The 24,384-nt window shown below is 37.1% G+C and overlaps 2 protein-coding genes across 3 annotated transcripts in view; one reads left to right on the top strand and one right to left on the bottom strand.

The window, feature by feature from the left end:
• The window catches only part of LOC123546001 (eukaryotic translation initiation factor 2-alpha kinase-like), a 39,318-nt gene extending 31,237 nt beyond the window's left edge, over positions 1–8,081 (bottom strand). Inside the window, exons 1-2 of one of the 2 annotated variants that reach the window (XM_053550936.1) lie at positions 7,781–8,081; positions 678–807 (exon numbers count right to left, since the gene is read on the bottom strand). In XM_053550936.1, the coding sequence (XP_053406911.1) occupies positions 678–807; positions 7,781–7,968 (318 nt within the window). In that variant the 5' untranslated portion in view covers positions 7,969–8,081. The remainder of the gene's footprint in view (positions 1–677; positions 808–7,780) is intronic. The other variant, XM_053550937.1, reaches the window with a different exon arrangement.
• Positions 8,082–17,328: 9,247 nt separating this feature from the next.
• LOC123547796 (histone H2A-like) lies at positions 17,329–21,976 on the top strand. Its single transcript, XM_045335054.2, has 3 exons — positions 17,329–17,483; positions 19,495–19,614; positions 21,611–21,976. The coding sequence occupies exons 2-3, from the start codon at positions 19,507–19,509 to the stop codon at positions 21,905–21,907; spliced, it is 405 nt and encodes a 134-aa protein (XP_045190989.1). The 5' UTR covers positions 17,329–17,483; positions 19,495–19,506; the 3' UTR covers positions 21,908–21,976.
• The last annotated feature ends 2,408 nt before the right edge of the window (positions 21,977–24,384 follow it).

Below are 24,384 nucleotides of genomic sequence, written 5' to 3'. Positions count from 1 at the left end.
GGCCAAGATGGCCCTAGGTCGCTCACCTGATAAAAACACCATAACAGTGTAAACATGTTTGACATAGCGATTTCATGGAAACAAATATTCTGACCAATTTTCATTAAGATTGGATCAAAAATGTGGTCTCTTAAGTGTAAACAAGCATTTTCTTCAATTTGACCTAGTGACCTAGTTTTTGAGCTAAGATGACCTATATTCGAATTTGACCTAGATTTGATCAAGGCAATCATTCTGACTAAATTTCATCAACCTCGATTAAAAAATACAGCCTCTATCGCATACAAAACGTTTTTCTTTGATTTGACCTAGTGACCTAGTTTTCGACCCCAGATGACCCATTTTCAAAATTGGTCTAGATTTCATCAAGGTTATCATTCTGACAAAATTTCATGAAGATCAGTTGAAAAATACAGCCTCTATCGCATACACAAGGGTTTTCTTTGATTTGACCTAGTGACCTAGTTTTTGACCCCAGATGACCGACAGACGACGGACGCCGGACATCGAGCAATCAGAAAAACTCACCTGAGCATTGCTCAGGTGAGCTAAAAACAGAACCATTCAATCCGTTATATACACGTACTTGATGACACAGCACCTATATGTGAGAGTAAAGTATTGTCTAAATCACATTAAATACACCAACTAAATGAGTTGAACAAATGGCCACATACTTCCAGTTTGCTGATACTTGATGACAGAAGTGGTCTCGAGTCAGCTGCAACACTCCATAACAACTTGCCTTCCTCCTTCACGTCAAGGGCAGATAACTTGCCATCAAGTGTGCTCACAAGAATCAGTCTTCTGAAAATGATAGATCATAGCAGTTATGTACAGTTGACGTCATATTAAAGCTGACAGTCAAACAACTTTTTGTCATAAAAATATTTCTAGGGGCCATAAATCAGACAAGAACAAGCTCTAGATGCTGATTTTTTAAAAGCAAAAAAGAAGCCCTGGTGTATGACAAAAAAAAAAGAGTTTTTTTTAAGGTTAAGGTGAAGATCATATGCGATGACAGAAGGAAAATGATATTATATATATGTTAGTTTGTAGATCTTGTCACAAAGTTTGTTGCGAGTATGAACTAAATTGTGTCATACTTGTGGGGTGCTGGACCAAAAATGCAAAGATGTTGTTTTTTGAGGTTTTAATTTTAAGGACCTTAGGTGAAGATCATATGAAGTTCAAGGTCATCTATATATAGATCAGCCTGTAGGTCTTACCACAAGGTTTGTTGAGTGTGAGTATGAACTAATTTGAGTCATTTATGTGGACTGAAGGACCAAAAATTCTGTTTATTAAAGTTTTAAGTTTGAAGGTGAAGATCATAATGCAGGTCAAGGTCATTTATCAAAGATCGTTGAGTGTGATGATGCACTAAATCAGGTCATTAATGTGGTAATAGTTGTAAAGTTACTGCTGTTGTTTTTGTTAAAAAACAGTTTAGATGCTTGGAACTAAAACAAAACAGTTAATCTAACACTTCCCTGTCACTACGTATTTCATCCAGTTTCGAGAAAAAGACTGAAATTTTATAATAAATACAGTGCTTTATGGTATAGCGGTTTTTAGGGTATAGAGGATAGGTAGAAAAATTTTGCATTTTGACAGAGATTATTGCAGGATTTTTATTTACCAGGAGGGGAATGGGCCCAGGCCTGTGATTTGGGGGAAAAATAGCTCTGTATTTGGACAAAGGCAAATAAAACTACAGCTGTCACAGGAGATAGCGCACTCATCTATTTTGATGCTGGATATAGTGAGACTGGGCACATCTGAAGAAGCTGGAGCTGTCACTGGAGTGTTTAATCACTCCAATATGGATGAAGATATTGCACTATATGAGTCTGTGTCAAAAATATTAAGTTATAAGAGAGATAAAGATTATAAGATTCTTTCACTGGTTGTAGGTGCAGATGGAAATTTCCGGTCTCGAGGGTAACTGTTTAGGCGGTTACAAGGCTCCAACTGAGTGACCGCATAAACTGTTACCCGAGAGCTGGATATTCCCATCTGCGCCTACTGCCAGAGATAGTCTTTTTCTTGCATACCATATTCAACAAAGAAGAGTAAAAAATAAATTCAAACAAATTATTTTCTTATAGCACTTTTTTCTTATAGTAGCTTATTAACAAAGCGTGGGAACTTTTTGTCCGTAAACAGGAAGTACGTCATGACGTTACAGAGATGAAAACAACGTAAGAGTTTCGGTTTTGTTTTATCATCTGCAATGAAACGTTATGTTATTTCCTTAAAATAACGCTTTTTGAATCGAGAAATATGTTATAAGGAATAAAGAGGAACTGTCATGGTATTTAATTTTTATCCCGTTTTACGAAAAACATTATTATTACTACACACATCTTCTGTACATATGTTCTACATCATTTACAGCATGAAAGTCATCTTACACCTCGGGGTGTAAGATGGAGTTTTCCAGCACTGGTGAAATCACCAGAAATCCCCGCCTGGTATGCAAGAAAAAGTGTATCAAAACACTAAATAAGTATAATTCTAAGCAAAAAGGGGGCATAATTCATAAAATATTAATGCAAGAGTTACACTTTTTTCATATGATGTGGGTGATGATGTGGAACAACTACTTCAAGTCTGAATCAAATCCTTTAGTAAGTACTAAGATATAGTGAAAATGCATCAAAACTAGAAAATGCTTTTGTAAAAAAGCGCATGTCTCCCCCAATGCAAAGTCCTATAGGCAAGAGGTTAATAGGGGTCAGGAGCGAAAGTCAAAGAGACACTGATGGTTGGCTGCAATAGGGATCATCTACTTGGCATGTCCAGTCATCCCGCTAAATTTCAACACTCTTGGCCTAGTGGTTCTCAAGTCACTGTTCAGGCTCCTGTGACCTTGACCTTTGACCAAGTGACCTCAAAATAAGTAGGGGTCATCTACTCTGCATGAGCAATCATCCTATTAAGTTTCAACATTCTGGGTCAAGTGGTTCTCAAGTTATTTCCAAAAAATGATTTTACATGAACAGGCCACTGTGACCTTGACCTTTAATAGACTGACCCCAAAATCAATAGGGGTCATCTACTCTGCATGTTCAATCATCCTATTAAGTTTCAACATTCTGGGTCAAGTGGTTCTCTAGTTATTGATCGGAAATGGTTTTCAATGTTCAGGCCCCTGTGACCTTGACCTTTCACAGTGTGACCCCAAAATGGTTAGGGTTCATCTTCTCTGCATGAGCAATCATCCTATTAAGTTTCAACATTCTGGGTCAAGTGGTTCTCAAGTTACTGACCGGAAATGGTTTTCAATGTTCAGGCCCCTGTGACCTTGACCTTGAATGGAGTGACCCCAAAATCGATAGGGGTCATCTACTTTGCATGTACAATCATCATATGAAGTTTCAACATTCTGGGTCAAGTGGTTCTCTAGTTATTGATCGGAAATGGTTTTCCATGTTCAGGCCCCTGTGACCTTGACCTTTGATGGAGTGACCCCAAAATCAATAGTGGTCATCTACTCTTCATGATCAATCATCCTATGAAGTTTCAACATTCTGGGTCAAGTGGTTCTCTAGTTATTGATCGGAAATTGTTTTCAATGTTCAGGCCCCTGTGACCTTGACCTTTGACGGAGTGAACCCAAAATCAATAGGGGTCATCTACTCTTCATGGCCAATCATCCTATGAAGATTCAACATTCTGGGTGAAGTGGTTCTCTAGTTATTGATCGGAAATGGTTTTCAATGTTCAGGCCCCTGTGACCTTGACCTTTGACAGAGTGACCCCAAAATCAATAGGGGTCATCTACTTTGCATGGCCAATCATCCTATGAAGTTTCAACATTCTGGGTCAAGTGGTTCTCTAATTATTGATCGGAAATGGTTTTCAATGTTCAGGCCCCTGTGACCTTGACCTTTGACGGAGTGACCCAAAAAACAATAGGGGTCGTCTACTACAGCAGCCCTACAACCCTATGAAGTTTCAAGGTTCTAGGTCAAATGGTTCTCCAGTTATTGCTCGGAAATGAAGTGTGACGTACGGACGGACAGGGCAAAAACAATATGTCTTCTGGGGGAGACGTAACTAACCTTAAATTCTAAGTTAAAGGGGGCATGATTCATGAAAAATTGGTGCCAAAGTTATGCACCTTGTGCCATATGATGTGGGTGATAAGGACTGGAACAACTATTTTAAGTCTGAATCAAATCCATTTAGTAATAACTGGGATAGAGTGAAAAGTGCACCAAAACTTTAACCTGAAATTCTAAATAAAGAGGAGATAATTCACCAAATATTGATGCAAGAGTTATGACTCTTGCGTCATATAATATGAGTGATGATGTTGAACAACTGTTTTAAGTTTGAATCAAATCTATTTAGTAATACCCATATAGATTGAAAGTGCATCAAAACTTTAACTTGACATTCTAAGTAAAAGTTGGGGATAATTCATTAAATATTGGTACCAGAGTTATGGACCTTGTGTCATATAATGCGGGAGATGATGTGGAACAATTACTTTCAGTTTGAATCAAATTCATTTTGTTATAATTAGGGTAGAGTGAAAGTGCATCAAAACTTTAACCTGAAATTCTAAGTAAAAAAGGGAGATAATTCATGAAATATTGGAGTGAGAGTTATGGCCCTTGTGCCATATGATGTGGGTGATGATTAGGAATAACTATTTTAAGTTTGAAATAAATCCATCAAGTAATTACAGAGATAAGGAGAAAAAAAGAGTAAGTGTAAAAAAAACTTCAACCACGGTGGGGACGCCGATACTTTGTATAGTCAAGCTAAAAAACCTGATATAAAGTCAATTTTTGGGGAAAACTGTATAATTTAAAAGAAATTTTCTGGTGGGGAAGGGCCTATTGTTTGCCCCTATTTAGAAGAAAAACAAAAACCATGTTACTGTATAAATTTCCATCTCTTTCTTTTACTGGCTTGCAAATAGACAAACTGACATACATCTAAAACCTGACCTAGTTACTGACCCCAAATGTCCAAGATTCAAATCTGACCTAGAGGTCATCAAGACGAACAGTCTGATTAATTCTCATGAGTTTCAAACTTAAACTGTGGACTCTTGAGTATTTACAAGATTTTCCTTTCATCTGACCTACTGACCTAGTTTTTGACACCACATGACCTAGTTTTGAACTTGACCTTGAGATCATTTATATAAACATTCTGACTAAGTTTCATAAAGATTGGGTTACAAATGTGGCCTCTAGAGTGTTAACAAGCTTTCCTTTGATTTGACCGGGTGACCTAGTTTTTGAACCCACATGACCTAGATTTGAACTTGACCTAGAGGTCATCAATACAAACATTCTGATCTATTCTCATTCGTTTCAAACTTAAACTGTGGGCTCTAGACTGTTAACAAGATTTTCCTTTGATCTGGCCTACTGACCTAGTTTTTGATCCCACATGACCCAGATCATCACCTCCCAGTCATAATCTTTGTTAATTGTTGGGGAGTAACCTGTAGAAGTAGAAGATCTAGAAATCATCAAGACAAACATTCTGACCAAGTTTCATAAAAACTGGGTTACAACTGTGGCTTCTAGTTGTTCACAAGATTTTCCTTTGATTTGATCGGGTGATCTAGTTTTTGACCCCACATGACCTAGTTTCAAGCTTGACCTATAGAGGTTACCAATACAAACATTCTGACCAAGTTTCATAAAGACTGGGCCACAAATATGGCCTCTAGTGTTAACAGGGCAAATGTTGACCTACGACGATGGATGCCGGGCAATGACTGGTCACAACAGCTCATCTTTAGACCGGTGATCTAGGGGGAAACAGGCTGATTCGGACCGTGGCTGATTCAGACCGTGGCTGATTCAGACCAAATATTTTGGCTGATTCGGACCACATACTTCGAATAAAAGTACATAATGACCATATATTTTGGCTGATTCAGACCACAAACTTTTATTTAACAGTCAATAATGACCATAAATTTTGGATGATTCAGCAATTTCAGAAAATAATGTTGATTATAGCTTATATAGAGGTTTAACTTGAAGTAAAGACATAAAATATACACCGTACAAGCAGGTAAGAAGTTTTGACAAACTAAAATGCATCTAAATAAGGACTTTAATTATTCTTTGCATCAGACATTAAACTTAATACTCATAAATTTTATTTTTACTCATGGCATTAGTGTCAGGAAAACTTAAACAATTTGGACCGAATAAGCCAAGTAAATTTGGTCCGAATCAGCCATGGTCCGAGTCAGCCTGTATTCATCCAGGGTCTTTCAAAAATGAATTCATTTTGAGTGACCCAGGGTGAGCTAAAAACATCAATGAATGAAAGTATTTGATTGGGATTTCCAATGATGAAATTTTTTTAAAGAGTATACATTATTCTTCTGAAATATAGTAAAAAAAAATGGTAGGATATTTTGATGTGGTTCTAATAACTTAGAAATGAAAATGATCAAAGGAAAGGAGAAACTCATAATTTGTTAATAAAAGCTAAATGTTTTGAAAATAATATGACATTTTCCTTCTGAATAAATACTGAAGAAAAACACTAAATTTATTTTCTTTGAACTGGAAATGCAGGAAAATGTTGAAACCCTAAAGCACTGTAATACAGATAACTCGCCAATAGCGGGTCACTATCTAAACTTTTAGCATATAGTGAAGAATGTTTAGACTTTCATGATATCTAAACTTACTAACTTTTAAAACTATCGCTCACATTCATATCAATGTTTGATTTATTTGAATCATTCTTTTATGTCTGAAGTTATGACGAAATATTTATACCTGTCTGATTTACCAATAGGGGGTCACTTTTGCCAATAGGGGGTCACCTGGTTTAGCTTTTTTTTATCCATTTGAAATTTGTCTTTTTCTGACAAAACATGACTGTGGTATTAGAAATAAACGTTTCAAGACAGAATATAATGAGAGACAGTATGTTTACATTTCAAACAGGAGATATTAAGTCAAAGAATATAGCACTATTTTTTACAGTTGTATTTCTATGCATAATTAGCACCACCTATATCTAAAACTAAAATCAAAATATTGACTCATGGAACCTTATTTATTTATCTAGATTTGCCAGTTCAAACCAGTACAACATCAAGTCAACCTTTGATTTGTATTTTTAAGCAAAATAAACAACCTTTTGATTATCCCTGAAATGGGTGATTCTCTATTGGCTGAATGACCGCCTCTGTTTGATGGCACTTTTTTTCATCGAAGTCAATCAAAAATTCATAATCATATTATTCCTACGAAAGTGTGCGTTTCACTCTTCAAAATGGTACCAAATTTGTGTGGTTTTATCTAAGAAATTGTGAGGTATGCTCAAAAATATTCTACTTTGAAGAATTCAAGAGTGCTAAAATCCAAGTCATGAAACATGGTTGCAAGAGTTATCTACTCATGGAACTCAAACTCATTAGATTAGATCCGTTTTCTTTTGTCTAATAATTGCTAAATGATAAGTTTATATAACTGGATACTTAAATATTGAATACTCTGATATGTTTAAGAGGGATTCACATTTTATTTTCAAGTGACCCGCTATTGGCAGTGATTCTCTATTGGCGAGTTGACTGTATTCCAGTTATTTACAATAACAGAAGGTGTGTTTCCAATATCCAATGAAAACAACTCTAACATCTGTTTTTGTATCCAATGACCAATGAAATTGCCGTTTTCAAACCACCATTCTGGAAGGTGAAGGTTAGACACAATGCCGATGGAAAGTTATGTATGTCATAACAAAAGATAATAAAGGCAAAATTTTGTAAGGATACCTGTCTGAATCAAAGTCACTGACAGGTATCGGCTCGGTTTTCTTCTTGTCGAAGTTAACTGTTGTTCCTTCCGTCTCGTCCCAGCTTGGTGTCGCTTGAGACCGAGAAACTGTGAGGCATAACGCACCGAGCGAGGCTGCAAACCACATCAAACATGAGTTCCATCGTTTGCATCTCTTCTTACCCATGCATAAAACCAAACTATTCTTTCATTAAAGTAATATTCAACAAACAGGCTGATGAAATGTCCCTCTCTTAGTTTCGTGTTTACCTTTTGTGAGGTGATCGAGTCGTTCGATTTGATTGGATAATTTACCGGAAGCTCGCACAGAATGACGTGTAATTGTAATTACCTCCCTTGGATTTAATTAGTAATATGCTATTTTTAGATATATCGAAAATCAAAGTAGTTGAAGGACTGTCATTTTGGTCACAGATTAAAACAAGAAATATCGTTAAAAATGATTGTCGGCGAATTGTAATAAGGAAAGAAGTTTATGAAGTTTTCATCTAACGTTCATCTTTCATCTAACAGTTTTCAAATTGCAAAACTAAACACCGCACTTTAACAATTTAAATGGTTCCCTTTTAATTTTTCGCAAAGGTTTCGTAGGGTTGCAATTTTGTTTCGTTTATCCTTAGACGAATAATAACAGCAGTAGTTTGATAAAGGTTCATGAAGCGGTTCATGAGAAGAGGTCATTAAACGTGTTTATATTTTTAGCTAAATTGGTCCCTATCCCCATTTGTAACAAAATAGCAGGAGACCTTACGATATTGTTACACATCGAGTTTGATAAAAATCCATTACATTTTAGTGGGGCATATCTACTTTTAGCTATTGTGGTCCCTAATAGGGCCCCAGTTCCTATATAAATAAATTTGGAAGAGGACCTTATAATGATGCTCCAGACCAAGTATGACAATGATCCACCAAGCTGCTCATGAGACGCTGTATAAAGGCAATTCTAGTTTAGATCTAGCAGCCCCTAAAAGGGGTCAAATGTCCCAGCTGAACAAAGTTGGCTGCGGGCCTAATAAATATTTGATTAGAATACATGAGAAAAAATCAATTAAAGGATGTTTTTATTTATTATTTTTATTTATTTCTAAAATAGGCCAACTGATCCCGCTTCTTTGGACAATGACGTCACACCTATAAAAAAGTGAAGGTCAACCAAAACATACATTTGTAATTATTTCAATATTTCTGTTTCATAAGCAAAGTTTGACCATAGTCATATCACATAGATAAACTGTATGCAGCGTACCTTCAGTTCAGTGTAACGAGATTCAGTCATTATATAGCATATATATAATATAAAAGATTTCAACTGAGTTCAATATTTGCATACCATACTAAAGAAAAATATTCATATATAATAAATCAGTTAAATAATTTATAACAAATATATCAAAGCAAACAAGTAGTCATTTTAATATACAACCTGAATAAGTCACAAAAGCAAGAAACCTTTTCATATACAGACGACAATTGTAACAAGGAAAATCTTTTAAAAGCACTTCTCTACATAAAAGACTCTTATCACACCCTTATTCATGTGATACACAGACCGTATTCAGCTCTTTCTTTAATTTGATATATGTTGGTATTGAACAGGTTTTTATCATATTTATTAAACTTACTTATCATTTTGAGATATATCAATATTCTTGTTAAATATACTGAGCCAAAGTTAGCTTTAAAACTGTGAACAGCATCGTTTAGGATAAACGCTTTGTCTACATTTCACTCAGCGTAGCACAATCAACAGAATGAAAGAAATTGACACTCTCGTCCAATCAGGCAGAGTGTTGCATAAATCTTCCATTTTGATAAATTATCTATAATGCGTTATCAAGTAGGTTGATTTGCAAACTGAAGTCACGTGGCATAGGTAACGAAAACGAATTTAGACGGCGTCGCCGAAAAAAAGGCTGAATAACGGTCGAAGAGCTTATATGACCATAAAAAGTTGTTTTAGGCTACCGGAATACAAAAATATTACTTTTAACGTACTTGTGCGAAAATGCTCCAGAGGGGATATACACAGTATTGGCAGAAGAAGAAGAACAATTTTTTGAATAGCCAAAAATTTACCGCAATATTGTGAGCTTCGAGAAAACAACAACAACAACAAACAACAACAACACTCTCATCCATATTAGGGAACCATTATAAACCTCTCAGTCTGGTATGCAGTAACACAAACAATTATGAAACGTGCAATAACACCATTATTTTGTCAAAGTTATAGAGAAAATTAAACTTTTTTGACTTATTTTGTAGAAAATAAAGCATTTTTATGTACAAGTATACCAATACATGTTCATTTAATACAGATAAATGTACAAATATAATTATGTTCATTTAATGAAGTTATCAGGCTCATTTTAGGTAAACATAAGCTTTCGGCTACTATTGTAAAACTTTTCATATTTTAGTCATAGTTTAATTGATGTGCATTGAAAAATAAAAAAAAGAAGCGAAATCCCGCAATATATATTTGCATACTTTATAAAGTGCCTAGGCCTACAGATGAGTTATCTTAAATTTTCTTTCGAAATATTTTGATTTTAACGGTCAAATTTCAAATGTTCTTATCGGAATAATTCCTTGCACGTCATTTGAAACAAAAGTTTTCGGTCGGTCCAACTTTTCATAAAATGTGAGCTATTTATAAAATGTTGACACCCTCACCTTCCCCCGCCCAACATACACAGAGAAAAAGAAGAGCAAGTGTTGCTAAGCCTGTATGTCAAAGCATTGCCGTGTGCAATGAAATAATGCGAACATTCCATAGACCGACATTCAAGGTCATGGTCTGGAGGGATCAATAGAGTCTGCTTGTCTGTGACATAACTTAAATCCGTAACTTTTTATGTCATTTCATTTAAACCTGGTAGAAGAACTTGTTGGGTTGCCTTCCAACCAGCGCAGGCTAATAGATACTGACATCGTGTAATTTCTTTCTTCCTAGCACCTATATATAGCCTTAAACGGAACTCTCTGCAAGCCGCTTTGTGCATATCCTTACCCTGGAAAAAAACGACAGACAGAGCATGACCACACTTGCCCACAGTCAATAACGTGAAAAGTATTGTGTTAATTCTTTTTTTTTAACTTAATATTCTTCTGTTTTTCAAAACTCTTACAGATATATTTTCTACCTGTACATTCCTGTTTAAAACAAATAGCGTTAGTTGTTTCAATCTGTTCCCTAATATATTTTGTACCAGTTGTACCAAGGTATCGCGGAATAAAACGAAACTTGTCCGAATATTTCCACTGAATGGTCAAAGGCAGATATTATTCTAGGAAACGAAAAAGTTAACATTGCTTTAATGAACATATTACGAAATGCGAAATTTATTATATATCAATGTCGAACTTGAAACATATTTCCAAGCTTTCAATTGTTCAAAACACAAATGGAAATGCTATTGAAACTTGAACATTTTAACGCTAAAAAGAAAACAAATTAAATGAATTCAATGTGAAATGGAGTGATTGTTTATCCCTGCTTTCACTAGACAACTAATCATTCTTCTGTACAGTTCGTTTCTGAATCTCCCCAGTGCTGCACCACCAAACCCTACTTTGTTTTGTCCCTCCCCCACTTTTTCCAAAGCTTTCTGGCATAGCCTCTCATGCCGATCTGGTATCTTTTATTTTTGTTTTTATTAATTAAGGTTATAACAAGTAGGTATTACAAATAAGAAAGATGAATAACTGTGATTAACGTATTATGCTTGTAGGAGTTAATTCCCTTTATTTAGCACAGCAGTAGTAATTACATGTATACTATGGTATTGCTTTGACCCTTGTTCTGCCTTTGAGACCAGTGTAGATCTTGACTGGCCTGCACAGCAGTGCAGTCTGATCAAGATCTGCGCTGTTTCGCTTATCGGTCAGTATCTTTTGGTAAACATCCTTTAATCACTCGATGGTACTGTCCGAATTGAAGGACAGACAAATTCTTTAAAGAAATCTAACATGGCAAGGGTCAGGGCTTTACACAAGTTTTGGATTATGCAAATTTTACAAATAACTCAGAATGTACTTATAGAATATTTCACATATTATATTATATGCTGTAACCTACTTTTGAGAAATAAAAAAAAATCAATGACATGTGGTGTTTGATGCATCAAAGATACTTTTCTTTCTTGTATCTTTTTAAATATTTCACGGTGGGGAAACCAAAAATGCAACGTCATCAAAACCCAGCGCAAATGAGCTGACCACACACAAATTTACGTCGATTCAGGTCAGAAAAGTCTTGTAACTTTTTTATTACTGCAGCTTTCGACTCGAGATAAAGAGCACCGTACCCGACCTGGAGTATACTATTCTGCGATAGTGTTCCATTGTCCTGTAGAACTAGTAGTTTGATGTATTTAAAATATTACAGAAATTGCCTTTTAGCGGTTTAAAATGCATAAAGTCTGAGAAATCGACAGCACTGGACTTTTTATGGCAAAGTGATTAGAGTCGTTGACCTATAAATCACTCTCCCATTCACTGGTAGACTCAGAAAAAAAATCCAGTCAGCTAACATAACTGCAGCTCTGTTCAGACGTGTCTTGAAAAATATATCCTAAAATAATGACAAAACTTGATGAGAATATTTGTTAGGAAAGCATGAGTGCAATGACTTTGTCGAAATGCCCTGTTAGAACTCAATGTTGAAGTTTAATTGGATCCAATAAAATATACATTCAAGACATGAAGTTTTATTGTATTTTGAAACGTTTTGTTTGTTTGTTTTTGGTTTAACGTCGTCACGGTGGGGAAACCAAAAATGCAACGTCATCAAAACCCAGCGCAAATGAGCTGACCACACACAAATTTACGTCGATTCAGGTCAGAAAAGTATGGTGGCTGATTTCTGCCATCTCGTTCTGGCGTGTTGGCGCGTTTGCAGGGCGCCAAGACGCCAACACGCCAGGACGACAATTATACGCGCCAAGACGACAAAATCCATATTTGTCGTTTTGGCGCGTTCATTTGTCGTCTTGGCGTGTTGGCGCGTTGGCGTTTGCAGGGCGCCAAGACGCCAACACACCAGGACGACAATTATATGCGCCAAGACGACAAAATCCATATTTGTCGTTTTTGCGCGTTCATTTGTCGTCTTGGCGTGTTGGCGTCTTGGCGCCCCCGCCCCCGCCAACGCGCCAACACGCCAAGACGACAAATGAACGCGCCAAAATGACAAATATGGATTTTGTCGTCTTGGCGCGTTCATCTGTCGTCTTGGCGTGTTGGCGTCTTGGCGCCCCCGCCAACGCGCCAAGACGACAAATGAACACGCCAAAACGACAAATATGGATTTTGTCGTCTTGGCGCATATTATTGTCGTCCTGGCGTGTTGGCGTCTTGGCGCCCTGCAAACGCCAACACTCATACACGCCAAGACGACAAATGAACGCGCCAAAACGACAAATATGAATTTTGTCGTCTTGGCGCGTATAATTGTCGTCCTGGCGTGTTGGCGTGTTGGCGCCCTGCAAACGCGCTAAGACGCCAGAACGCCAGGACGACAACTTCCCAATTTAGCGTGTTGGCGCCCCCGCCAGAACGACAAATGCCTTGTTTGTCGTCTTGGCGCGTATAATTGGCGTCCTGGCGTTCTGGCGCCCTGCAAACGCGCCAACACGCCAGAACGAGATGGCAGAAATCAGCCACTATAGAAAAGTCTTGTTACTTTTTTATTACTGCAGCTTTCGACTCGAGATAAAGAGCACCGTACCCGACCTGGAGTATACTATTCTGCGATAGTGTTCCATGTTGTACGTATAGCTTGGTTTTCTTAAGATGCAATCAATGTTAACACCGTGTCCTTATGCCACACTATACACAGAGATTAATGTTAGCCTAACATGTGCTCAGCCATTGCTATATGATTTGGCAGATCTATTTTAACTGGTCTATAGCCTCGCGGTAAATGGTTAGAACTGCTGATTGTATGTATAGACGACATTTGTTGTTGAACAACGTAGCTTGACTGCCTAAGACATAGCTTTTAGGAAGCATAACTGCAATAATGGTAATTAAGAGTGCGGATGTTCTCCAACAAAGTCGTCAGTGTGGATGTTCTCATTTTAATAATGTTGTTTGTTTTGAATAAAATATCGTCAGATATCCTTGAAAATAGCAAAATAAAACAATGATTGACAATTATGCTCGTCACTGATATTAAATGAGCGTCAAATCTGTCCTCATTTTACGAAAATACGGTCAAAACTCACTTTCTTAGACAAAAGTGCGGTACAGCTCATACCCTCTTTGCCAACTGTTTGCGTTTTCGAGCAAAAACCAAGCTATACGTACAACATGGAACACTAACGCAGAATAGTATACTCCAGGCCGGGTACGGTGCTCTTTAACTCGAGTCGAAAACTGCGGTAATAAAAAAGTTACAAGATTTTTCTGACCTGAATCGACGTAAATTTGTGTGTGGTCAGCTCATTTGCGCTGGGTTTTGATGACGTTGCATTTTTGGTTTCCCCACCGTGTATTTTGTCACTCATTTTTAGCTCGACTATTCGAAGAATAAGTAGAGCTATCCTACTCACCACGGCGTCGGCGTCACACCTTGGTTAAGTTTTTCGTACCAGTCCACATTTTGACAGTCTTTTGAGATAAAGCTTTGAAACTTTCAACATTTGTTTACCATCACCACGGCAATTATAGGCAAAAGCACATAACTCCATCAGGGATTTTGGCTGAATTATGGCCCCTTTTGACTTAGAAATCATGGTTAAGTTTTTCGTATCAGTTCATATTTTGACAAAGTCTTTTGAGATAAAGCTTTGAAACTTTCAACACCTGTTTACCATCACCATGTCCAGTTATAGGCAGGAGTAAATGACTCCGTCAAGGATTTTGGCTGAATTATGGTCCCTTTCAACTTAGAAATCTTGGTTAAGTTTTTCGTACCAGTTCATATTTTGACAAAGTCTTTTGAGATAAAGCTTTGAAACTTTCAACACTTGTTTACTAACTCCATGTCCAGTTATAGGCAAGAGCACATAACTCCGTCAAGGATTTTAACTGAATTATGGCCCTTTTTGACTTAGAAATCTAGGTTAAGTTTTTCGTACCAGTTCATATTTTGACAAAGTCTTTGAAGTCTTTGAAGATAAAGCTTTGAAACTTTCAACACCTTTTTTACTATCACCATGTCCAGTTATAGGCAAGAGTACATAACTTCATCAAGGATTTTGGCTGAATTATGGCCCCTTTTGACTTAGAAATCTTGATTAATTTTTTCGTACCAGTTCATATTTTGTATATTTTTGTATTTTGTAGGAAGGAGTACATAACTCTGTCTTATATTTTGGCTGAATAATGGCCCTTTTTGGACTTTGAAATTGTTCACACATTGCCATTTAGTGCAAGACTTATCGAAATCACAAATACAGGAACATTGTTTGTCTTATGTATTTTTTTTCTTTTGTCTGAATATCTGTAGAAATATTTTGACCCCATTCTTCAATCAGTTCTTCGAATAGTCGAGCACGCTGTCATCCGACAGCTCTTGTTTGATTTGTAGAAACATTGCAACCCATAATGTGTAGCCTTTACTGAAAAATTGTTGCCGACTGCTGACGATCTGTATACTTACAAATCTAATTTCTATCTGCCAACTTGGAATGAACTTTCCGGTTTCTGTTGTCTGTTGTCCAACATTTGGTCGGACAGATAGACAGACACCGTGCATTCCTGTACTCTCGATAGAGTTTTGTTCGCACGTAAATAAAAACCCTTTTTCTGTTCTAGGGGCATCCGTGGCTGAGTGGTTAAGGTCGCTGACTTCAAATCACTTGCCCCTCACCGATGTGGGTTCGAGCCTCATTCGGGGCGTTTAATTCTTCATGTGAGGAAGCCATCCGACTGGCTTACGGAAGGTCGGTGGTTCTACTCAGGGTGCCCGATCGTGATGAAATAATACACCTGCAAAGGGTCTTCCACCACCATCAAAGCTGGAAAGTCGCCATATGACCTATAATTGTGTCGGTGCGACGTTAAACCCAACAACAACAACAACAACAACAACAACAAAAACCCCAACATTTTCTGTTCTGTGCAAACTATTTTTTTCCATCTCAAAATAAGTTTACAAACGGTAAAGTAAATCATATTCCCCAATCCACCACTGCTTTCTTCGCAGTTCTGGCATGTTCATGTCACATTGACATGGGGCTTTTTCACGTCTGTACCGCATCTATGGCGAAGGTTGCATATTGTAACTAAATATTGCTGAAGACAAAAAGTATAACTTGTGGATAATAATTAACGTTCCGTTTAATAATCAAACTTTGCTGGAATATGAATCAGCTCTAAAATGTGTTTTGTTCAATAGCGTCTGTGCTGTTTTTATTCTATATCTATTTCTCTTCCATAAGGCCATGCCAAGCTGGTTAGTTGTTTGCTGGAAGTTTTTTTCCATAATTTTGACATTTTGAGAGACGAGTACATTTTTTTTTATGAGAGCGGAATATTTCTTATTTTTCATAGTTATTTCAATTTAGTTAATGCCACGGTTGGTTGGCAGTTACTTGCGGAAAACAGGTTTGTACTGATACAGGATCGAGGAACACTGGTTAGGCCGTTAACTGCCCGCCGTTACATGACTGAAATACCGTTGAAAACGACGTTAAACCCAAAACAAACAAACAAAACGTTTCAAAATACAATAAAACTTCATGTCTTGAATGTACATTTTATTGGATCCAATTAAATTTCAACATTAAGTTCTAACAGGGCATTTCGACAAAGTCATTGCACTCATGCTTTCCTAACAAATATCCTCATCAAGTTTTGTCATTATTTTAGGATATATTTTTCAAGAAACGTCTGAACAGAGCTGCAGTTATGTTAGCTGACTGGAATTTTTTTTCTGAGTCTACCAGTGAATGGGAGAGTGATTTATAGGTCAACGACTCTAATCACTTTGCCATAAAAAGTCCAGTGCTGTCGATTTTTCAGACTTTATGCATTTTAAACTGCTTAAAGGCAATTTCTGTAATATTTTAAATACATCAAACTACTAGTTCTACAGGACAATGTGTTTTTTTCCATATATATAAAAAGATGTTTAAACCAGAGTGTCCTCATTTTCAAGTGTGTAAGTAAATTGCTATGAAATCCATTACTCTACCTTCCACGGATAAAAAAATAGTCTTAACCACACACATAATCCTGTTTATTGAACATTTTGTTATTACTGGCTAACCACCATGCAGTAAAATAAATAGAAATAAAACGAATAAAATAAATAAACCAAAAATTTTCGAATATTTTTTTTTTCTGTAGATGCGAATGGGTGAATTTTATTTTATTTTTTCTTGACAAATTAAATACCTGACGAAGTCGTCAACACAAACTTCTAATTAATTTGGCACGGCCTTACATGAACAGACATGCTTCTTTAGTAAGACGATATAAAACAACATAATTCCATGTTTTCCTTATATAATTAAATGGTTTGACAGAAAGGGAAATGTAGCGGACGAATAAGTATCTAATGAAAGTACTTGAGCAGTCCAGTTTTGCGCGACAGGCGGAACACCGCAGCACGAGAAACACGTGAATTGGTGAAATTTCTCTATTTTTTTTTCTTTCCACCGTTACCAGCAGTACACGTTGGCAGTTAGCTGGGGCGAGAGAAGGACGGCCTCTGTCTTGTTGAATGTAAGTATTTTCTCTTTTACTCAGGTGAAGGTTTTATTAAGAAGGATTGGTCAGTGGTATGTAAGTTTACTTTACTAAATGTAATTAATTATCTGTTAATATACATATCTACCTGTTGTCTACTCGCTTTGTTTGAAACACGTGCGTCGCTATATACATAGTTCACATGTTGAGTAAACAGTAAATGATGTATATCTTATCACCCTCCAAGGAGAATATAGTAATTGATTTCATCCGCCTGTCCGTCCGTTCATCTGTCCGTCACACTTCGTGTCCGATCCATAACTCTGCCGAATATTAATGAATTTTCTAGCACAGATCGCTCGCAAGACACGTACTCAGATCTCCGAAGTGAAGGTCTTGTTTGCGGTTTGGCTGGGTCAGTTTCGTGACCGACTCATAACTGTAATCCAGCTAAGGATTTAGATACCAGTTCAGTGCAGTTGTTACACGTGTTCCATGTAACCGCACGACGTCTCGTGCGCAAGACCCAGGCCCGTAGCTGAAAGTGCTCTCCACTAGCAGATAAACAGATAAACTGATTTTATTATCAAGTGGTGCAAATGTTCCCATAGATGACATGTCGTGTCCATGACCCAGGCCCTTATCTCAATAGTTACGGTCAAACTGTGAGATCAATGGTTTATAGGGTCTATTTTGAGTCGGGTCAATAGTCCTGGCATCAGTCATCCATCAAGGAAGTTTGGATTATAAGGTTAAGATTATACTTTGCACAAACGTTCATCCAAAAACTATTGAGGGACAACATGTTGTGCACAAGATCCTTGCCTTGTACCTCAAGGGTCAAGGTCCCCGATCGGATGTTTACACTGTCATGTTTTCTGTTCGGTCAATAACTCTTTCAGCCACCAACAGCTATAGATTTTATTGGAATACAAAAGCTAATTCTAAATTATCTCGTGAAAATATTAAAGTCGCAATGTAAAAAATCAACACAAAGCGTGAAAAATATTATCTTTTGCCAAGTGAAAACAAATAAGAAAAATCTTAGAAAAGTACACATTCCAGGAATATTCAGCGTGCAAATCAGGATTGTGCAAATGTTAAGTGACGAATAAGAAAATGCACATGTTTTCCTTACAATTTGATTAAAACGTTTGCTCCGAATCAATACAAAATTCTTGGGAAATGTTTAACTAATCAAGGGATTTTAATTTATTGTGCGCAAATGTTCCTGATAATGAGACAATGTGAAGTTTAAAGTCCAAGGTTAAACAAAAAGACCTGACAAGTCATGTACAAGTGTATTCGGTCCATAACTTACATTAGCATTACTATATGCCGCATATAGGACTCCGGCCTTTTGATTTCAACGTCAAGCTCAATTATAGTGTTTTTTTGTCTTCTCCGATCCATAACCCTGCCATTCATTAAGGGAATTAAATAATATTTGGCACAAATATAAGCCATAATAAGTGCTTTGTCCAGAAACTCGAGACTCAAAGGTTTATAGGGACTGTTTCGTGTGCAGTTCATAATTATGCTATATTTGACAGTTGATTATGTCCTTTTTTTGCTTTTACACTAGTTTATACTCGTTTTAATGTTCTACCTTTTAGGTAGGGAGACAGCTGCTGTCCGTCTTTTCTTCCGCTCGCCCGTATGTTTCGGCGTGTGTACGAAAAATCAAGACTATATGTCGTTTGAAAGACCTAGATCCCTGGCTGAAAAGACAAAGTCGCACTTATAGGTCAAATGTATAAGATATTTTTTTCGTGTACGGTATTCGAATAACAAAAAGATTCATCATAATAACTCCTAGATTCTAGGTCATAGTCATACTTAAACATGTTAAAGGTCAGTTATCTTTAGTATTTTTCTTGTCCGCAAATTTCGAATATAACACGCACGAAGCACTTGTCAATCATAATCTTTTATGTTTACGGAAATACTGCTATACGCGCATTCTTACACATACTAGCAATACGACAAGAAAATACTGGATTCAAACAAGAATCAAAATCACATTCTGATTCTTTGATTATTTCAGAAGGTTACAGCTATGTCCGGCAGAGGAAAGGGCGGGAAAATCAAGAAGGCGGGAAAGTCGCGCTCCAGCAGAGCCGGTCTACAGTTTCCAGTTGGGCGTCTCCACAGACTTTTAAGAAAGGTATATTTACTGACAGAATAACACATCTTTAACTTCATTATTCGTAGAAAGAACTATTGCACTCATTTGCCGCCGGCGTCGGTGCACAGTTTTATTACTTTTTTGGTATGTAAGCACGTATCTCGGTAACTACTAGTAGGAATGGCTCGAAACATGATATTCTGGTTCATTATGCGTGTTCTGGGTATGTGTCATTTTTGTACCCCCCGACAACAAAGTTGTAAAGGGGGTGGGTATACTGGTTTCAGGTTGTCTGTCTGTCCGTCTGGCCGTCTGGCCGTCTGTCCGTAGACGCAATCTTGTGCGCACCATCTCTCCTTATCCCCTTGACAGAATTTAATGAAACTTCACACAAGTGATCAGTACCAACAGTAGTTGTGCATGGGGCATGTTAGGTTCTTTTAGAAAAAAAAATTTGCAGAGTTATGGGACTTTGATTTTTTGTTACTATACTATATACATAGACACAATCTTGTGCGCACCATCTCTCCTCATCCCCTTGACACAATTTAATGAAACTTCACACAAGTGATCAGTACCAACAGTAGTTGTGCATGGGTCATGTTAGGTTCTTTTAGAACAAAAATTTGCAGAGTTATGGGACTTTGTTTTTTTGTTACTATACTATATACATAGACACAATCTTGTGCGCACCATCTCTCCTCATCCCTTTGACACAATTTAATGAAACTTCACACAAGAATTCAGTAACAACAGTAATTGTGCATGGGGCATGTTAGGTTCTTTCAGCGAGAAAAATTGCAGAGTTATGGGACTTTGTTTCTTGTTAACATACTATGTACATACAGTCTGCATATGCAATCTTGTGCGTGCCTAATCTACCAAACCCTTACACACAATTTAATGAACCTTCACACAAGTGATCAGTACCAACCCTAGTTGTGCATGGTGCATGTTACATTCTTTTAGATAAATATTCTGCATAGTTATGGGACTTTGTTTTTTGTTACTATACTGTATACATACAGTCTATATACATACACTCCACATAATTATGCAATCTTGTGTGCGTCAAATTGCAATGTACTGTGTCAGTGCATGCGGGGGGTACATTCATCACCTTTAGTGATAGCTCTAGTTTTCTCTATATGTACATTCGACTATATATGACGCAGTTGTCTAGTGGTAACAGTATCTGACTACAAAAGCAGGGGCCACGAATTCGAGCCACCACTCCTCAAAATTACTGATATTGGAAGAAGAGTCCCTTGTATGCCTGGTTTACACATAGAAAGCTTAAGAATCAATGAAGCTTCTAGATTTAGAGCGTCATCTGTTTCTTGCACTATCTTTACTCTAAAATAACTAAGTCATCTGGAGGTGTCTTCCATATGGGGGTTACCAGTGGCGGATATGAACAGGTTAAACCATCGCTCAAAGCCAGGGGCAATAAAAATGTCATTCAGTTGAGTACCGAAACCTAGAATTTCTTTTAAATAATAATAAAAAAGTTAACTTCTGTATGACATTACATAACCATTACACAACAAAATCTAACCAACTGTCCTACAGAAATCGGTGTTTAGTGTATGACCCAATCTGCAGCTCCGGCGGACCATATGAGCAGCACTATATTGATTAACAGCAGCCTTTTGATGTCATAGTCTCACGCATACAAATATAAATTTCAGTTCAGTTTTGTTTCTTCAGGATTATACTAATGCGGTTTCAAAAATCAGATTTATTTTTGACGAATTTCCGTTGTATAGGCAACAAACTGAAAAGAGATCGATAGGCTTTTGGACACGAGTTTACGACAGATTTTCCAAATTTCTTTTTAAATACACCAGTTTTAGAAGGCTTTACTATACGATTTACTAATAAGATCAAAATCTAATATAACGCTGTCTCGTTTGCAATATCAGAGTAGTTCCGTGGCAATTTACAGCGTGTACACTTGATAAGATTAAACATATTCATGTTATTGTTGTAAATGCTTTTCTACCAAATGTATTGATATATATGTATATTTCAGGGTAACTATGCTGAGAGAATTGGAGCAGGTGCGCCAGTGTATCTTGCCGCTGTGTTGGAGTACCTTGCAGCAGAAGTGCTGGAATTAGCCGGAAACGCCGCACGTGACAATAAGAAATCTCGCATAATCCCGCGACACATTCAATTAGCAATAAGGAATGATGAAGAATTAAATAAATTGTTAAGCGGTGTAACGATTTCACAGGGCGGTGTTCTTCCCAACATTCAGAATGCTCTGCTCCCCAAAAAGACAGGAAAAGCGGCAAAGTCATCTTCTTCTCAGTCGCAGGAATTCTGAAAGTTTTGTATGAAAACTGCCAAAATATGAAGACAAAAATAGAGAGAAATAAACATCAGTCTCATAGCACTGTTACTTTCTTTCTTTTTTGTTAAAACATTATTATGACGTTAAATGCCAATCAGGTTGAGAAAGAAGTTTGTTTAAAGCTCACGGTCACAAAAGCCATTGCTATATAACAGGGCCGGCGTCATTTGTTGAACATCTTTCTGCGAGCTCATATTTCACACTGGATAACCGGCTATCCCGATGCCCCGTAGACAAATTCCGCCGACTGAAAAAGTAGCCCCGGGGTTAATGACTAAGTTGATTTTTTACAATCAATTATACTGATACTAAGCCAGTTTGACAGTTTTATAGGGAATAGACCTGACTTACATTTACAACTTCTGGTAAGAAAACTGTCATTATGTTTTGAGAATTTCCCGAACAATTTCTTCAGAAAGTTGATTTGCAAGCATTGACTTTGTATCAGTCGAAAGTTATGAAATAAAATTCAACCGACCCATTAATCATCGGTGTTACTTGTCCATCGGGCGTCTGTACAACCGGTTATCCAGTGTGTATCTCCATCATCATACATGATAACTAAATGACCTAGGTTCCAATAGTCTTGTTTTCAGTTTTATGACCGCCATTATGACCTCTTCTATGCTAAGCTATTTTTAGTATTTATTTCGACACAACAAAGTTATGTTTGCTATTGTCAGCGAAATAGTATCTCAGTAACTATGTACATCATAGCTGACTTAAACGTCTCTCCCTTCATCACCTTGATAGAAACAACTGAATGTTGTTCACACACCACCCACATTCCTTCCCACCACAAAAAAAACAACAACAACAGAAATTGTTTGTTTCTGTTACTTGTTTTTAGCTCACATGAGCCACAGGCTCATGGTGAGCTTTTGTGACCGCTCAATGTCCGTCTTGCGTCATCCGTCGTCCGTCCGTCGTCAACATGTTCTAAAAAGATCTTTTTCAAAACCACTAGGCAGATTCTCACCAAACTTCACAGGAATGATTGTTGGGTGGTCCCCTTTCAAAATTATTCAAAGATTTGAATTTCACACAGAACTCTGGTTGTCATGGCAACCGAAAGGAAAAACAAAAAATTTCTGACAAGTCCAGACCCGCAAGGCTTAGAGCCTCGATATTTGGCATGTGACATCATCTAATGGTCCTCTGTCAAGACTGTTCAAATCATGCCCCTGAGATGAAGAGACCCCGTCACGGGGGTCTCAAGTTTTACATAGACTTATACAGGAAAAAAAAAGAAAAATCTTCTTGTCTGAAACTGTAAGGCCTATGCTTATGATATTTTGTATGTTGCATTGTCTAGTGGCCTCTATCAAGATTGTTCAAATTATGCCCCGAGGTGAAAAGAGGCTCCACAGAGGGGTCCCAAGTTTTACATAGACTTATATAAGAAAAACTTTTAAAATCTTCTTGCCTGAAACTGCAAGACCTAGTCTTTTGATATTTGGTATGTTGCATTGCCTAGTAATTTTCTACCAAAATTGTTCAAATTATGCCCTTGGGGTGAAAAGAGGCCCTGCTCGGAGGTCCCAAGTTTTACATGGACTTGTATAGGAAAAATCTTTTAACAATCTTTTTGTCTGAAAGCTCAAAGCCTCGGCCTTTGACATTTGGTATGGAGCATTGCCTAGTGGTTCTCTATCAAGATTGTTCAAATTATGCCCCTGGGCGAAAAGAGGCCCCGCCCCTGGTGTCACTTGTTACACGAGTTACACATGTATAGGAAAAAATACTTCAAAAATTATCTGATCATATTTCCTAGATTGTTTTATGAAATTACCTGATGACGCAAAGTAATTAGCGGTCACTTAACTGCGACCTTGTCCTACTGACCAAGTTTCTTGTTTTTAAGATACAGCCTTGAAATTTGGATGGCATATACAGTTTTTCACACCGATATTAAAACTGACTTTCAGTGACCATGAATGTGACCTACTGACATACTTTCTTAACACTTTAGCATCAGTTTGACATTTTAAACATAGAGTTCATATTACTCAAGTGAGCAATCCAGGGTCATCATGACCATCTTGTTAGTTTAACTATTTGAAAATGTATCAAATAGTAGAGCTTTTGTTGTCACCCTTTCGTCGTCGTCGGCGTCACATCTTGGTTAAAGTTTGCGTTTAAGTTCATATCTCGGTAATCATTGCACGAACTAGATTGTCACCAAACCTACAGAAATAATCAAGTTTGATAACTCTTGTCTGAATTTAATTCAAATTTTAGCCCTTATTCGACTTCGGTTAAAATTTTGCGTGTATCTATGAAACTGTATCTAAGTAATAATATGTACTGGATGATTCCGTAATGCTTCCCAGTTATTAAAATCTAGGTTAAACAATTCAAATAAGAGCCATTTTTCTACTCAGAAAATTGGCCTAAAGTTTGTGAGCATTTACTAAGCTGTCTCCCTGTTTCTACTTAGGTAATTTGAT

Source organism: Mercenaria mercenaria, chromosome 9, assembly GCF_021730395.1.
Source record: "Mercenaria mercenaria strain notata chromosome 9, MADL_Memer_1, whole genome shotgun sequence".
NCBI lineage: Eukaryota > Metazoa > Mollusca > Bivalvia > Venerida > Veneridae > Mercenaria > Mercenaria mercenaria.
Note: the sequence above shows the minus strand (reverse complement) of the source record. Positions and strands in the feature narration are given on the sequence as shown.